Source organism: Danaus plexippus, chromosome 7 (genome assembly GCF_018135715.1).
Source record: "Danaus plexippus chromosome 7, MEX_DaPlex, whole genome shotgun sequence".
Lineage (NCBI taxonomy): Eukaryota > Metazoa > Arthropoda > Insecta > Lepidoptera > Nymphalidae > Danaus > Danaus plexippus.
The window spans coordinates 3,313,975-3,332,930 of record NC_083541.1 but is presented as its reverse complement, the minus strand read 5'-3'; the positions used below and the strand labels follow the sequence as shown (position 1 = coordinate 3,332,930).

At 29.0% G+C, this 18,956-nt stretch overlaps 1 protein-coding gene across 11 annotated transcripts in view; it reads right to left on the bottom strand.

The window, feature by feature from the left end:
• LOC116770506 (apoptosis-stimulating of p53 protein 2) overlaps positions 1-18,956 on the bottom strand; it is a 134,458-nt gene that overhangs the window by 15,754 nt on the left and 99,748 nt on the right. For all 11 annotated transcript variants that reach the window (XM_032661991.2, XM_032661995.2, XM_061520851.1 and 8 more), the window contains 2 exons: positions 8,596-8,742; positions 5,070-5,196 (listed from right to left, as the gene is read on the bottom strand). In XM_032661991.2, coding sequence (XP_032517882.2) covers positions 5,070-5,196; positions 8,596-8,742 — 274 coding nt within the window. The remainder of the gene's footprint in view (positions 1-5,069; positions 5,197-8,595; positions 8,743-18,956) is intronic.

The following is an 18,956-nucleotide window of genomic DNA, read 5'->3' as shown; positions in this document are numbered from 1 at the left end:
CTAACAATGTTTTTAAAATTATTGATACATCCTTGGAATGAAAGTATTAAAAATAATGCCATACATATTTAAAACCTCACTTACTAGCTTTGGAACATATAATAACTATTTCACTTTACCCTAAAAGTACTCTTGTTAAATGATGAAGGACGGTGGAAAACTTTCATATTCGTTCGATTTAACGTTAAAAGGGTCGAATTAAAAGGCAGAAATTTAATAATTGGATTAATTCTTTCATACCTACATAATATGTTATTCTCAAACTATATTTATATTGTCATCCAGATATCTTTATTTGAAAGACATTATTAATATAATATTATTACAAAAAATTAAAATTTACATATATTTTTTTCAAGGAATCACATTCCTAGAAACATTCACGCGACCTTTTTGTCATAAACGTTGCAATCACATAGAAGCTCTTTTTATCACCGCTCTCGGAACACTTATTTGGGTAGTAAAATTGTTTATAACAACCAAGTAATTACATAGTGTTTCAAATACCTTCAACTTCTTATAGTTCACAATCAATGTTAAAAAACTGTGATAACTTTTACAAAAGTCTTGAAAATTAATTAACAAACCGTATAAATTGAAGTGAAATGGTATTCTTTTAAGTTAATAAGGATTTTTTTTTTCTTATTTAGGCCGAAGTATTGGAATTTTATTGACGGATCTGTATAAAAAGTTTAATTTAGTTTAGAAACAAATTTAATTTCTGACAATAATTTTTATGAAGGACGTGTTCTAATTACTTTGAATCAGAAAATTATGGAAAGATTCGATATCTGTTTTTGTATTACATAAAATCTATGTCAAATAACTTCTTAATTTATAAACCGATTTTTAACCGCTCATAACGAAATGCTCAGAACCTCCTTTTTAAAATATAAACAGCTACAATACTTTTTGATGCTATATATATCGCAATGCCTTAAATCAAATGGTACATGTCTATTCATCATCATCATCATCATCATCAGCCTATCGGAAGCCCACTGCTGAGCATAAGCCTCTTCTCGTATGAAGAAGGTTTGAGCATTAATCGCCACGCTTGCTCAAGACGGGTTGGCGATTTCAAACTTATAATTTGATATTATAAGTCCAGGTTTCCTCACGATGTTTTCCTTCACCGTCCGTCAGTGGCGTCTAAATACTGTTAGAAAGTACATATGACTATGAAAAATCACATTGGTACTTGCCAGGTTTCGAACTCGCGCCCTCACGCATGAGAGGCGGTCCTTTAACCTCCAGGCCACCACGACTTATGTTATTATGTTCCCAGAATTTTGTCCACCAAAACTATTTATCTATAAAGATCACATATACTTATAAAATACTTAAATATCGTCAAATTAACATTTTGATAAAATCCAAACTATTTTATTAAAAAAATAATATGAATTTGCAAACATTTACATACATATGCACATATTAAAGTTTTGAAAACGTCAAAAAACTCAAACCAGAACGAATTCGCCAAATATTCGTAATGTTGGTTCTACTCAGAAGTTAATAGAGAAAAAAAACTCAGTAATCACTATTCCTCTATTTTTCATTGTCACACGATATAATGAAGCTCAAATCATTTAAAGGTCATACATATGCCGACTAGAAATATTTTTCTACTTCTATATTATTGGTTTATTAGATTCAAGCAATAGATGTGAATAAAATGGTAAGAATGTTTTAAAATATTATCACGTGAAGACGACAAACTTATATTTTAAACTGAAATATAAAACTACAAAAAGGGGCGGGGTGCTTAAAACACAGCTTTTTTATAAAAAAAAAAAACAGAGTTAAAAATATGTTACTTCCTATTTATCAAACAGAAACTGTAAATAGCTAAATGATTAGAATATCAATACTCAATAAACTATTCTGTCTACAAAATAAAAGACCAAGTTTAAAATTAAATAGAAATGTTTGCTATATCGCGTTGCTTAGCAACATTGCACGAAGCAATTATCAGATCAATAACATATGGGTATTACTTAACGATATCATACGAAGTGCAATTTTCTAAAACGTAACTAGATCGCAATTCGATCTAGAATCTAAATTGTTATATTTATAAATTTGTGGCATCGAGCGTATATTAAATCGTCTCCAAATAAGGATGTTAAATTCATAGACCATTCCTATATACACGCCCACTTTAATTCTTTATGATACGACAGTTGCCTCTTGCTCTCAAGGAGGTTTGACAATTTAATTCCGGTGTTAAAATTATCTGTGAAATAACGCGAAATAAAAACTTTGTAACAATATGAAACACATTTACATTAAAACCTTAATAATACTCAAAGCTCACTCTTCATATTTCTTTTAAACAAACATTTCTTGACGTTTTATAAATATTTTATTAGTTCAGTGTTGTGGAAATCGTTATCTATTTTAATTATTAAAGTATCCCATAAAAATAAACAAGCATTTATTTTGTATAAATAAAATGAAAAATTAAATTAATCTTTTAAAATAAAATGCGATTTCGGTGTATCCGACGCGGAACATTTTGTTCAAATAACAAGCAGGAGATTGTCGAGTGAATTTTTAATTACGGATCAGTAAATCAAATTCGTGTAGTATCGACCCTCTACTCAGTTCCGCAAGTCTGAACACGTAACAACAGCATCTGAATTGACATTCCATTTGTGATCACTTACATAAGGAGTGGCTCTATCTGTAGGTGCATATCGATAGCTCTGACACTGTATTGTTTCCAGATATATTTAGCGCAACGTTGTCGCAATTAAAATCTTTAATCCATATCTGATACACATAATTATATGTTTTAAAATTTATAAAAGTATAATTCATGTAATGAGATCTAAGATTTTCGCGAGTATTCATTTAAATGAAACTAGTATTATTCGGATTACTACGCGGATTTTATTATTTAAAAAACTACATAATCCCGACGTTTCGGTTACTTTGCAGCAACCGTGATCACGGGCAGACGAGGTGTGAATGTCTGTCAGTCAACTGATGACAATAATACTAGTTTCATATAGTTCATGTATTTTCATAGTTAAAGATGTCAATAAAATTAATGTGTTCGAATAACGCACCTGATATCGTCTTTTGTATTACATATTACGATTTGTAACTTTCGACAAGTTGTGTCATATTTTGGCCACTTTGTCCTTTGAATATGTCGGTTAACTTTATGACAATTCTTCTCGTAAATCAATATGGCATGAAAAGTGTTCTTAATATTAAAGCTTTACGAATACTACACTTGTACTTAGTAAACGACTTTCAAGAAAAAATGAGAACAGCATCTCTCTGTTTCACTTAATTAAATAGTTGCGATTCTTTCGCTGAAATGAATATTTTATTTTTGGAATAGTCTATTCTAATTAAATTTTTTTAATGTACCGTTATAATATCGTTCTCCTCAGTCAGACACATAACACTAAACGTCTGAAGTGTAATTCTAGTCGTCATCTGCCAACTCCGGTATTCCAATATACTGATATTACCTACCGCAATGCGAGCCTGCATTTGGTAGACAGTTATAGATGCAATTAATCTCTGACGAATCTTGTCATCCTAATGGAGTCTTCGGGATGACACTCCAAGGTTCTAACCGTTAGCACCTCTTTTGTAACTGCGAATTCTGTTTTTAACATTCTCAATTATCTAATTAGATTGAAGTCTTTAACAAATATTTAAAAGCCACTAATATACTTTTTAGAAAATAATTTCAACATCGTTAATGAAAAATAAACATCATAAAAACATTTTCATTTAACAAAAACGCCGAAAGGTAATTTAGGCGACAGTACCCGTTGACATTTTTTATCACTTTGAAGTTTAATTAAGTTTCTTATTCTAGTCTCGAATGGAGGCTTCGTAAATAAGGCATTATAATTGTGATCCCGAAGGCGACAGCTGACAGACCCTGATGCCCAGGTGGATTTTATAGTTACGATATTAATTATGAATTTTATATAAGAGTTGTAAATTTTGTTACTTCAAATACAATGATCAGGTTTAAATATTTTTACACTGTTTTTAAAGATAAAGACCCGTATATGAATAAAACTGTCACTGAATTGATCGATGTTTTGTTAGCATGTCTACTAAATAATGAAAGAGTGCTTATCGATTTGGCGCTCCCAAGAAATGACCTCATGTTTCGACGAAACTTTTGGCTTTTAAATTATAAATTCATGTTTTATTAAATTTGTTTGAGATTATGAATTTATTATATTTTTAATAATTTATCTGCAGCGATACCTATTACGGATTAACTTCACATTTTTCTAACTAAATCTCCAGTGCCAATTTAATATACAATTCATTGTTTTAATTTTTCGATATTCGAAAAATTTTAAGATCCTACTTAACTTTTTAATGACCCATAAGTATATAAAAAAGGACATGAAAAATAAACATAATAAGAGTCTTTCTCTATTATAATTTTTATCAGTATATCAAGAAATTAAAATGTTTATCTTAAATTATTTGCATTCATTCGTTTTATATGCTCAATAATAAACTTAAAAATAATTTTTAAACTGTACAAATAGTTCACGAAACTGAAAAAATATGATTTTTTATTCCTATGAGAAGTTATATATTTAACTTTTTTATGATATTTTGTTCTCAATGAGTGCTTAAGTTATTAAGCAAAAAAAAAAAATTTTATTTATTGTTGCCAAAAATATGTAACTCTCAGAGATAACGAAGCATAGATTGCATATATTTTCTTAAACGTGATATAAATAGCGCAGAGCTAAAAACATTTTTATGAAATCACATTGTAAACTAGACGTTGAGTTCAATGTAAAAGAAAATAATCAATTGTTTTAAATTAAACATATATTTTTGTGAAACAATCACCTGGAGTACTTCGAATGTTCATTTTATAACTACTGAATATATTTATACGCCATGTAAATTCTAGTTGTGTACTTTATAAATGGAAAGAATACACTCATATTTTTTAAAAATAACGTAAATTTGGGGTTAGGAATCTGGTTTTTATTATGAACATTTGTCAATAAGATTCATGGATAGCGATCCAGTCTCGCAACTATACTATGATTACTTACTGAGAGCGATATTCGCCTGCTTATTTCTGTCCAGCTGTCCTCTCAATGCCCGAAGTCTTCTCAATTTCTGTTCTTGAGCCTCGACGCGTTCGCGCAGACGACGCAACCGTTCACCTTCCACCGCCACCTTTCAGATAAATTTATAAAATTTTTACATAAAATAAATATTGTAATCGTATGTAACAAAAATATATCAATTAATCACCCGATCTGATACGTTTGACATGGTAATATATGTATGTTCTTAAACATTTGTGTTGCCTTGATGGTGTTCAAAATAAATATTTGTTTTAAAAGTAAATATTATTTCCGATAAACTATTTTGTATTGATAAAAATAATAACGAATAAAAAAATGATATTTTGCAACGAATACACGTATTGGATACTATATCTAGGTTACAGAGTTTAAAAAAAAACTCCTAGTTTCTCGAGTTGTTTTTAACTTAATTGACAAATTAATTGACAAAACTACAAAGTTTTGTCATACTTGCAACATTTTAAGTAATTTTATTACAAAATAAAAAACATGTTAAAATATTTTAGTATAAAAATATACGAGAAATTCTACTACCATTTTGTGCTTTGTCTAATATGTTAATAGTTCCTGCCTTTAATACTCCTAGAAATCCTAGACAGAAAAGTGTGACCTAGATTTAGGTCCTTGAAATTAACAAGCCCTCCTTACATACAAAATTTTAAGAAGTCACGTCGACTTGTTGGATATCATTTTTAAAAGAGCTCATATTTATACAGAGATACATAAACAAGATTGAAATATAAATTAGATATGTGTTTTATTTATAAGGTGGTAAGAGTTTATTTTAGGCGCGCCATAAATATCGCATTAGCCTAAAGGCGTCTGGCTACAGGGTGAGATTTATTAAGCTTCTCTGAAAACAATTTTGCCCAACAATAAACCTAGCCAAATATTGAATATAAAAATTCAATACTTGGCTACTCTATATGTTGTATTTACATTCTGTATGTTATTTACATATTTGTACAGTCGTTTATTGTTTCACCTTTTATTATTTTTATATTTATTATAAGGTTATAACTATTCATCAACTAAACTTTTCACAATAAAATAGTTTGAATGAAATCTGTAAATCAACCAGAATTTATCTACTGGATTTAATAACGAAATAAGTAGTACTTCTATGATGTTTAATTGAACTAAACTATTTGGATTAAAATCAAGTGTTACGGTTTTTCTATGAAATTTTGTTTAAAAGTATTACTTTAACCTTTATCCTCCTCATTCCGAAAATTGATTAACTATTAAAAATAGGACACTTTTTTATTAAAATTTAACTTTAATTTAGATTTTGGTCAAAAGCAACTATATGAAAATGCGTATTTTAATTAACAAACAAACACAGCTATCTTGATGAAACTAAATAATAATTTAGTAGCTTAGACATCCACGTCTAAACAAACTCTAGTGAAAGATTTAAATTAAGTAGAAATTTATGGAAAACATTGCTTAAGAATGAAGCGTCCTAAGTTTAAGACTAAACCTCTCCGAGTAAATACAATGAGTATTATGTATAAAAGTATAGAAATAAATATTTTATTTTTGCGCATTAAAGAAAAAAAAAGTACGATCTTATTTTATCTAATTTAAAGACGACTCTGAAATTTTGACAGATTTGGGTCAAATATCTTCAAGAAAATTTCATAATTAACCGTCGCTTATCATATTCTCTTATGTTGTATTTATCTCGATGGTCCGTCATTTTAAGTGCTTTATAAAAATTTATACTGAAATTGTCGAATCTCTTTCTTGAATAATGAACCAAGAAAGCCAATTAACGAGAAAAAACAATTCTTTACGCGAATATTAAGCAACTTCATTTCAAGAACCAAACGAAAATATACCTTCTTCAGAAACATTAAGGTTGAAATGTCAACGCTAAATTCGAGTTTAAAACTTTTAAATTTATTCTTCTTTCATAAGGCCAGACTCCACAACCGACACTTCTTGCCATTATTGTCTGGTATATAATATATTAAATTAAGTGTAACTATAATTTTCACAGCAAAATCCACAACTATCAATATTAAATGATATATATTGTGATTCATATGAATTCAACATACATAGGTGAACATAATTTATTGAAATAAATTATATATATTATAGTAGGTACTATATCAAAATAATTTTCTTCTGTAACTATGTTGCCTTCAAACCTCCGTTTAACCTTGTGGTCACTTGACCGACATTTTTCCTGATAATAAAAGATATTATATAAGCGGCTAAATAAAGATGGAATTATAACTACCGCTAAGGGATTTCGGGACTTATCATAAAAGGCAGATTATTTAAAGTTATTATGCTATTAGAGGATATAATCCTACCCACAACATTTATGCATTGTTAATAGGATTACTCCGTGCCTTCTCCAGAAAGACGAATGCTTAAGAGTTCGTCTTGTCTTTATTTCATTTACTCGAATTCTATACCACTGCTTTTATTCGTATGAGATTAGGCTGTATCTGATAGCAATTAAAATAAATGATATTCTAGATACGTTCCCTGCTTACATACTTTAATTGATAGTATCATACTCATCATATATCACTCGTTCATTAATTGATGAAATTCAAATACGATTATTAAAATCCGTCTGTATATATCCCAATATATATACATACGTAAGTTTAATATATAGAGATAAATTTTACACGATTTATTCATTGCATTGATGACGAACTAGCGATTACTTTTTAAATGAAATCTTCTCTACATTTTATCTGATATTGTCGATTAAAGCACCTTATAAATTTGTTTTTAATATTTTTTATATACCTGTATTTTAATAACACATATTTGATATTAAAGAATGCGCTACAAATAATAACTTTAAAATAATTAATGTTAAACATTATAGTACAGTAATTTCTATCACAGAAATTTATTGGCCGCAATTAGTTATAAGATGCTATAATTTATTATGAAAAATTGTGATCCTACATTAAAACTTCCATGAATTGAAATCTTAGGAGGTAGTTAAACTATTATATTGTATTAATATATCACTTCGGAGTCTGTGTGTTCGTTCATGAAACTGTGCGGGTGAAATTGAAACGGCAGCGGCGTGGCCTTATTTCGAATGGTGCCATTTTCCCAATTTCAAAGCCCCTTTTAGTTTTAGTGCTATGATTCCAGAGAAACAGAAATAATGGATTCTGGTTTTTTTATGTCATAGTTTACTAAATAGGTTTTTAAGTAAAGACTGAAATTCTTTTTGATTAAAATATAAAACTATAACGAGACGTGGATATAATTCTTAATTATAATAATTTGTTTTGGTATTTAAATAAAGTAAAAAGTTATAAACATTCTCATTGAATTTAAGTATTCCTGTATAAAAGCAATAAGATGATTCCTCATTGATATTAAGCCAAAACTGATTACAAACTAACTAACATATTGATTGTCTTACTATGTATACTTTATAAAGAGTATCGGCATTTTAATTGGTTAGAAGTAGGTGTATTCTATCTTTAAGTCTAACCTGATGCTGCCTGGCCTCCTGCTGCTTCAAATAGCGCAGACGCTGTTCCTTGGCGCAGAGCAGCTGATGCTGAGTGTCTATCTGCTGCTGTTGTCGGAGCGCCATCGCGCGCAACTCGCCCAGCGTCAATTCCACCCCTTCCCCCAACTGTGGACAATTTGAAATCAATTAAAGCTGATAATCACTGTGTTAGACAATATCGAGAAAGGCCTAAAACGTCTACATGATCGTAGGTATCTTTGGTTTTATTAAGGACAAAAAAGTAAGAATGTAATGAGATAAACTTAATGGCTACGAATACAGAAAACTATTACATCCCTCATAATTTTGTTTAAACACAAAATAGCACTATGTCTATCGTCCAAAACTTATAAAAAACAATTTATCAAGTTGTATCGAACTTTGCAAACATGAATATTAAAGTAATAACCCCTTGAATCAATAACCAAAATAATAAAAATTACCAAAACGGAAACAAAACGACTCCAACCATGAAGTCATCTTCCTAAGAAAGCTATCCATTATGAGTCATACAATTAAATTCATCAAGTTTGAAGTGTCAAATAAACCGTCCCAGTAATGCAGCTTATATTATAACAAATCCGACAAACTTTACTGTAACAGTATTAAATGAAGAAGACATGATCCACGTTTTGTATCCCAGATAAGGGAAAAGTTTCACGCTTAAGATTTCTTGTTTTATAGAGTTCACAGTTTTATATTATATTTTTTTGTAAAAGTATAGCTTGATCGAGATTAAGTTTTTCTATTTACATATAATATTAATTTTAAACCTAGATATTATAGGTTTATCGTAATTAACGTCAACGTGAAAAACAATAATTTAAACAAAATTTTATGACGATCACCTGCACGCAATGAATCATTTTAATATTATATATGTATTTGGTGAATTTGTATTTGTAAAATAAATAACATTTAACTTATTACTGGACAAGAGTCACTTCTTTTCAAGTACATACATACTTAGTAAATTTTTAAAAACCAAATTCATTGACATCTTTTCCTACTTTATTACTATAAGTTATAATAATTCTTATAGCTTGTGACAAAGTTTAGATTTTACAAAACTTTTGTAGCCGATTGTTATTGAATTAAGAGATTGAATATAATTTTGACAATATTTATATTATTAACATGAAGCACTCGCGATGTATACGTTATGTATGGACCTTTCTTCCAGATGAAAAAGAAATTAATTTATATACAAAAATATCGCATAATAACCAATTATTTGAATCGAGTACATAATAATATTGATATCAAACAACAAAGAAAGGAAGAACAAAAGACAGTAGGCAACCCGAGCGCTTGTAACCAGTTTGCTTCATTGATTTCATAATGGAGAAAATAAAATCAAAACATAGAATAATAGAAATAAAATGGTTGATTTTAACGATGTGTAATATTTCACTTGTCAACGCTTCCGCGTGGTCTTATTTGTTGGTGAGGATTAGCTTTGGCTGAGTTGAAAATATGACTGTACCTCTGAGATAGAACAGTAAGCCAACGGCTTTGGTCACAGTTTTAAACAATGTACCTTTGTTTAAACCCCACTGGAAATCTTTTATAATTTAATTTATGACCAGAACTGGACTACGCTTCTTTTAAAATATTTATAAATATAACCTTATTAATAAATAAACAGTAGTAATTTTGTCCTAGTGACATTTTTCTGATTGTACAATATGGAATAAAGTTTTCCAAATTCAATTCTGAGGGATCCAATAAATCAATGAGCCGTAAGTTATAAATAAAAGTGTATAACATTACAATACATTTTGTGCCAGTAGGTCGCGTAAATTTGGGCTTTTCCCTCTGGCGCCATAACGGAAGGATGGAATCCGGTATTTATGTTAATCTGGACACTTGTTGATAGTCTGTGTCCGAGTTAACATATCGACGACAATATGCAACAGAAATGCGTTAAAGTCACTAATATTTAGCAACATGTGGGTACGACGTGAGTAATGACAGTCTGTGAAGCGAACTTACACAGAAAAGATGAATTTAGATTTATATTGAGTATAAAATTTTTCAAGCCATAAAACGTAATATTTTAAAGAAAATATATATGTATTACAAAATCACATTATTCATCAAATGTATTATTAAGCAAACAAATCTTAATGTCGCTTCAGAAACTAAACATGACAGTAAAATCTCCATTTAAAAACTACACTATTTTTAAAGGACAAACCCGAAACTTTTAAGTAAAACAACAATCGCAAATGGATGTAAAAGGTTACCATAGAGAAATAGGTTAATGGCAAAATAATGCAGTAATATGCGTATCACATTATACTTTATCATGCAAACCTATGTGTGAAGGAATAACGATATATGGAAGTTTCTAGACTAACTTCTCTTAATCTTTTGTTTTAATAATTTCCATTGTTTTATTGAAAATAAATTAATCAGTCTAATGTCAATGATAAAATGTCCATTAATTACTTCAATATACCATAGTAAAATGAACCATTTCGAATAAGTGATTGCCGTAAAAGCCTTAACGCCTAGTAAAGTAAACGGGAATTAATTTTTTATTACGAAGGCTTATTTGAAATATCATCTTCTAAAGCACACAATTTTGGTCAGTATATTTGTTTTTAAAACATATTTCTTAGTATAGAAAGAATAAATAAAATCTTCTAATTATATATCAACTTCCGAACATCCAATCCGATTCTTGTGTTCGTAGTCGTACAAAAACTACTATTATACATAGCTTAAAAACTACTACTACTAATATAAAAATCGCTCGAAATTAAAGATCAATCATGTCAGTGATTCAACTTAATAAAAATAACCGTTTATTAAGTTACTAAATACCTCTGTCATATCTATTAATATATATATTTATCTTAGTATTATCTCTGTAATATATATTAATATTAGTATTAAAGTATTTAATATAAAGTTTTCCACCCAATTCACCTTCAATAATATTTCACTTAACAAAATCCGCTATAAACCAATCTGATACGTTTAACCAAATACGTACATTAAAATTTTGTACCGAACTTATTGCTTCATTAAACTTTGATAAGTTTAAAGGTCAATTATAGTCAATTTCATGTGTTTACAGAATAGTTGAGAAATAGCTAACCACTATCGTGAGTTGCTTCAGAGACATTAGGAGCTTGGCTAACACAAATTAATTGCTCGCTTAGAGAACTGAAGCTTTAGAGTGGAGTTGGCTTCAAGCTGTACATTTGGGAATATTCTGTGAATTTCAATATTGCAGTAGTGAATAAATAAATCATTTTGTATTTGACACTCATATTTAAGCATATTTTAGTGAGATATCATATCTATATACGGCCGGATTATTCCCATCTCTTAAAGGATAATTTAAAAAAAAATGACTTAGTTTATTCCCAAATTTAAATTTTCATGTCTTTATCAGGAGGAACTCAATTGAAGTTTGTAAAATTCGATGATATTTCCGATAACTCCAATAATAATAATCGGAGATTGATTGAATGGAGATGTAAAAGTTTTTTCGTTTGAATTTACATTACAATTATTTTTTTTTAATTTTTAATGTCAAATATATAAGATATGAATTAAAAAGATATGGGATAATAGAGTAACTAATTTTTGTAATGTCCTTTGAATGAAGATGTAATACACACATTCATTGAAGTCCTAATATTTTTTTGTATTTATTTTCATTTTATTTAATATTATCACATACTTAATTTTTAATTAAAATGCAATTTAGTATTTTCTATTTATTCAAACCAAAAAGTCAGCCAGCTGGCATTGAACCGCGTGTCTTTATACTTCCACGTTTTATTTACACGACACAGAATGGAGTTCAAATTAAAGAGAAATGAAAAGTCAATATAAGTGTGTAGTATAAAGAAAAAACATGTGTATAACAGCATATACTTTTATGCTTTCAAAATGAAATTCTACTGTATAATAGACATCCTACTGTTCTATTAATTACATAAAAAATATCGGACGAAGTCGTATAATATTCTATACATTATTACTTTAATAAGACTGTCGAGAAAAGAGTTTTTTAGTTTCAAAGTTATCTCGAAAAAAAAATACCTTCCACGCAAAAAACTGCTGTAATTTTTTTTTAATGAAAGTTAACTGTGTGATATTTTGCATGGGACAACATGGGACAAAAAAAAAGGAAAACTTTATATTTTATTTATTTGTAGTTTTTAGACATAAAAAATAAATGTTATATGTTTAATTCTAATAATAATTATTATTATTACTAAAATTAAAGAAGTGTATATCAGCTTATTGGTTTTGTACAAAATTCATACACTTGATCATACCAACTGGGTACATTACAATAACGAAAGAGCTAAAGCAATCGTCCGTCCATGAATAAAACATGTATCGTGTGAATTCTCCTTTATGACAAGGTTTATACCGTAAGATACGGAATATTCTTTGTATTGTAACAAGAAAATGCTTCTCTACTTAAAAACAATATATTCTACAGAATTATTTTTGCCTAAACTTCTATACAATTGTATAAAACCAATTCTTATATTGTATTCCGTTGGCATTTTTGGATTTGTGTATTACCTTTAACACTCATTTTGGTGTTAATTTGATTAATTTCATAGTTAATAAAAGTTCAATACCAAGTCTTACTTATGAATATAATTAAAACTAAATACTATATATTGCTGGTTATATCCGGCAGCGAATAATTAAACATTCATTAAACTTTATCGACTAAACCCTGGTACAAACCAAACTCATATATTGTCCTATCTGTTTTAAACAAGCAGTAAAGAGCTAAAATTAATATGAATGACACACAAAATGGAAGTGTAAAATTAATATATGTTTTCCTTCCAAAATACACTCAGGGTTGAAGTAAATAAATAACAATGAAAAGGGGCTCTTTGGTCTCCTGAATTTATTTGTAAGTCAACCTCAAAAGATGTAAACATATGTTCTGAGAAGTAAGGAAGATCAGAGGGAAATTGGAGAATCTCGCTCGGCGCGTGTCTCTTTGTAAATTTTACTTATTGAAGAGATGTCGTATGGTTTGAATTTAATATCTAATCTTTGATTTTCTTTGCAGTTCCAGTATTATTTTCTTGCAACACTACTTACACCACTATATTTTAATGAATTTTTATGTTCCTATTTGCATAATACAAATACGCTATATGAATAGTTGGAATAAAAAAAAACATAAATACTACATAAAAAAGGCTATTCTCACCACCCTCTACCCTCCGAAATATTTTTATAAAACCGTAGCTGGAAATGCTGACACGCAAAAATATTATATGCTATCAATATTCCAAAACGTCACGGAAGAAAAGACAGCAAAATTAAATTTCCCATTTCTTTAAAACCATGGTAAAGAACGAATAACGTTTCATATTAAATGTTAATAGGAAGAAACACGCACATAAAATTGATTTTTTTTTAATGTCTTTTATGGTAATTTTTGTAATCGATAGATGTAGGTATTAATATTGACCCGTTCATTAATTGAGAAATGTTCTTCTATTTTGTTAATTGGTAATAGAATTCAATCTTAACGGAGTAGAGTAGGTTTAAAAAATGCTACTTCAGTTTAGCGAACACCCTGGCAATATACAACCTTATTGCCTCATTACGAATACTTTGCCCCGAGTTTATGAATTCTTTATACGACAAAAGAGATTTGCATTGTTTTGGCCCACAGAGGGTTTTATTTCGGGTTCTTCGTCTTCATTATGACATCGTTAAATACCGAAAACTTTAAAATGTTGAATGTTTTTTCAATAACAATATAGACGGACGAGAATTTCTAATTTTAATTTAATTAAAAATTCTTAACATGAGATACAGACCTGCGATTTCTGGATTAATCAATTATAATACATCAAACCAAGTCACTGTCATCAAGACTATAGGAATATACTGTCAGGAATCCAACAAAATTAATCGGTCGTGTGGCAAATAGTTCACCTTTTTCGATAGAAAATAAGATTAATTTAAAGCAACAATCCTTATAACCTTACTTTAATACATTACTATCTAAACTTGTTGTTACTTTAATACATTACTATCTAAATTGTGAAATTAATATTTATAATAGCCTGTTTTATGTTGACGAGAAAAGTTTGTATATTAAATGTCTTACCTTACATTACGAAATATTCAAAAATTTTATATTAACCATCGCAATTAAAATGTCAATCTTATCTTACTTGAAATAAGAGCTTTATTACAAGTGAACATTGCAACGCTAATTCGTTGTGTACAAGTTCTAATTACTCTTTGTAACGCGCGGTGAGAGGTATTAACTTTTAAATTAATTAAGGAAAACTTTCGTCTCCGCCTAGTGCAATTTATAGTAGTATCATAAACAATTTTGATCGTCTTATGCATTACATTCTACGAGTATTTGTTGTAAAATTACTAGCTTTAAATAGAAATGTTACTTTTGATCAATGGCACTTTGTATTCTTGAGAAATAAACGAAAAAATATTGCAGTGTTAACAAAAAATGTTTTTTGTGCGGTACTGGAATATTTCAGAGAATATTTATTATAAATCCTTAGAGTTAGCTGATTTCACTTATCTAAGAGAAAAATGGTACATTTTTCTTTGATAAAAGATTTCTTGATTTAAGATTATTTCTCTTTTGCTAACAATACAGCAAAATGGAATAGATTGATTGCTATTTTTATTCAACAATACAATACCGCAATCATTCTAATACATGAAGTTACTAATTTAATACCAAATAAAACGGTATACTATTAGCCTTTAGGCTTTCATAAATACATTTCCTAACTCATGGATAATTCAAACCCAGATACGTACATGGACATTCCAACTTCATACATAATATCAAATGCGTAAGGATGGTTTTGCTTTTAAAAATATCTAAAACTCTCACGAAAATTTGTATAGGCTGGCGTAGCATTAGATATTTATAAATTGAATGAGGTTTTGCACAAAAAAATATGAATATTTTATTTGCTGGTAAATGCACGACCAAAAAATATGGCATATAAGTAATCATAAGTAAATTTAAATCCGTCTAATAAAGTCACAAGAAAATAAAAACGACATCACAGAATAACATCCAATTAGGTACTATTTAACTACGTAGAATTTCACAACTTGACGTCAGGAGCTGTAAAAGAAATATGTTTTTAAGATTTTTCTGATTAATATTATGTTTGATTTGATAACTCTATTACCATAAATAAAACTATGCCGATAAGATAAACATAGCTATGCCGTTTGATGTGAAATCTATTAAAAATATTTAAAACCAATCAACTCCGATGACGAGACAGTTTCTCCAAAACGACACTTACATATAATATGTACGTAGAGTCCGCTTTAACAATGACATAACCCTGACTTGACTCTTCAACCTGTTTTGTTCTGCCCCTATTCTTTGGTTGACATTATTACTCCACGCTTTGTCTTTCCAAGCTACGGAAACTTGTGAAAAGTCGACTATAACAAGGTGTTTCAAATAAAAGACGCCACCTAGCTACCGTAGATTTAAAATTAAAGTCCCAAGACAGCCAACAAAAGCTCCCACTGTGAAACGTCGCGGTAGTTATTTGACCCTGAGAGGACTAAGTGAACACTTTTTTGCACTTAGAGCCACAATGTTATCTTACTTCCATGTGATCGCAATTTGGAACTAGAAAAATGAAAGCAGTCATTTTTATCCAGAAAATAAATAGCATTAGCCTTATTGTCTCCAAGAACGTGGCATCCAAAATAAAAAGCTATTGTTGCTTGAAATTAAGGAAACGTTATATTGAGGCCACGCGACAATTTAAGGTTTTTTAACTTTAGCGGTAAATATCTTTATGTATTTTATTACGTCATAGCAGTCTAATGGCACCATTACGCTCGAAGTTAAACTATCGTTTAACGAAATGAATATTTAAATATATTTGAATATTTAGCAGCACAAATTAAATTAAACATTGACATAAATTTATAGTGCAATTGACATAAATCAATATTAGTGTTATAAAACAGCGGGAAGCAGCTACTTTGCCTGTTTTGGTGATACAAACAGCGCTATTGTAGCGCTGAAAAATTAATGAAGTCATTCTTGTTTACATTCACAAAAGAGCTGGCTGTGTTATAGGTAAGTAAACACATAAAAAGGCCAAAGCATCTAATTGATAGTGTTTGTGTCGTAATAGAAAAACTTTGCCCTTAAGCTAATAAGGGTAAAGTTCTTATTAGCTATACGAACGTAAGTCTAGGGACTTAATATTTACATATTTTTAATGAAGAAACAGAGTTCCAAAACCGTTTCTGAAAAATATTTAAAAGTTTTTACAAAAAGAAGTATAAATATTTCTCACATGGATTATACATGACTTTATTATAAAGCTTAAAATTTTAAGAAAAATTTGTGAAAAAATTCAACATAAATTTCTACACTCTCATCTAGAGCTGTTTAATCAAGTGTCAAGCACAAAATCAAACTTTTACAAAGCTAACTATAAATTTAATAACCTTAAAAATATATAATTATTTAAATGAAAATAATAATTTCGGATATACTACGCGTGCTTTTTTTCTACGGTTCATCACGGCGACATCTCGTCTGCCCGTGATCACGGTTGCTGAAAAGTAACCGAAACTCCGGGAGTATGTAGTTTTAACAAAAAAAAAAGCACGCGTAATATATCCGAAAAATATTAGTTTCATTTAAATGACTAAAACTCGTGAAAGTCTTAGATCTCATTAAATAATTGTATATTGTTCTATTCGATTTTCACGCTATAAAGTAAATATAAACAGAAACATCTTTTTCAGTACTAAAGCAGAGTTTCAATTACACATTAATTTGTAGAATTGTAATATAACAGCAAAATATGGAATTATGTTGATTAAATTCAGTTTTTAAATAGCATTGCCAAAATTTTTTTCGCCCATCTATCGCATGTCACATTACAGCAGACCGTGAAGTATAAGGCAAAGGGAGTGGCACTCAGCAGAGCATGGCTTGGCTCGCATGACCTAATCGTGTCGTGTCAGATATATATTAACACTTAGTTATGCAAGTGCTCCACATTATAAGTGATTTAAATAAATATTTGCTCAAGTTTTAAAATTCACCTACCATGTGAAGAAAGATTGTATGTCTTACGCATACTGTATTCTAAAATGAACATTAAAGTCGTAATTTATAATTGTATCTCTGCTATAGATTGCCTTTATAACATTGTCAATTTCAAAACATAAAAATAAAATTAAACATTGCGATTTTAATCCTTTTTAATCCAAAGTTACATCACAGCCTAATTGATATTTGCGGTAGAGTCAAAACTTGAACGTAAATCTATATTTACACAGATTTTTAAAATATTGCGATGTTTAAATCAACTTTATATGTAATGGAGTATAAATAAAGCCATTGATAACAGTGTGACATTTTTCCAATAAACGCACTGTTTATAACATGAATGGATTAAAGAACTATTAAAGAGTTGCTATCCAAACAATTCATCTCTAAAATTGGCTAAACGTCTGATGTATTTGTAATTACTCAACTAACTGTAACTATAAGGGAAATTTTAGCCTCATCAGAACAGTCGTGTTAGCGTTTAGACAAACATTAAATAGAAATTAATTAATCTATAGGAAAGATCTTATTAATTTACACCTTGATAACGCACGTTCACATTGTGTACATCTACGTAATGGTTAAAATTTTAAGATTAATATGTAACATGAACTTATAAATATATATGTCAATTTTCTTGTTCCTCTCATCTACGAAATGTATTATTTAAAACACAAGTATGATAGATTTTTATAGTTTATAAAATCGTCATAATAGATTTAGTTACGCTGTTCATGTTTAGGAATATGTATGTAGGTTTATTTTCCGATGGAAGGAGATGAATTGTAGGTATAAGATCGTAACTAATTTATAAAATAAGTTGTTTTGTTTAATATTAAAAAGTCGATTAATTTTTGATGAATAAAATTCCAAAACTACATAGTAAATATCAACGCATATATACAAATAAAACGTTCGAGTATTTATTAACCATTAATTAAAATGAGATTACTTTGGAGTTGGATAAGCCGACAGATTTATTATTTGGCGATAAGCAAGTTGTTTAGGAAAATTGAAAGTAGGACGTTTTGTTGGAATATTGAATTTAACAAAATTCATAAATAAGCAGCTAAGCTCTAGGGTTGTATTATCGCCGCTTTATCGGAAAATGTTGATTATATGATATAAGTTAATGAAGATAAAGGGAATTGGGCTCCATGTGGAAAATAGGGACGTTCTGAAACCATAAACCTGAAGAGATGATTTAAATAATCCGATTATTTTATTATAGCTTACCCGA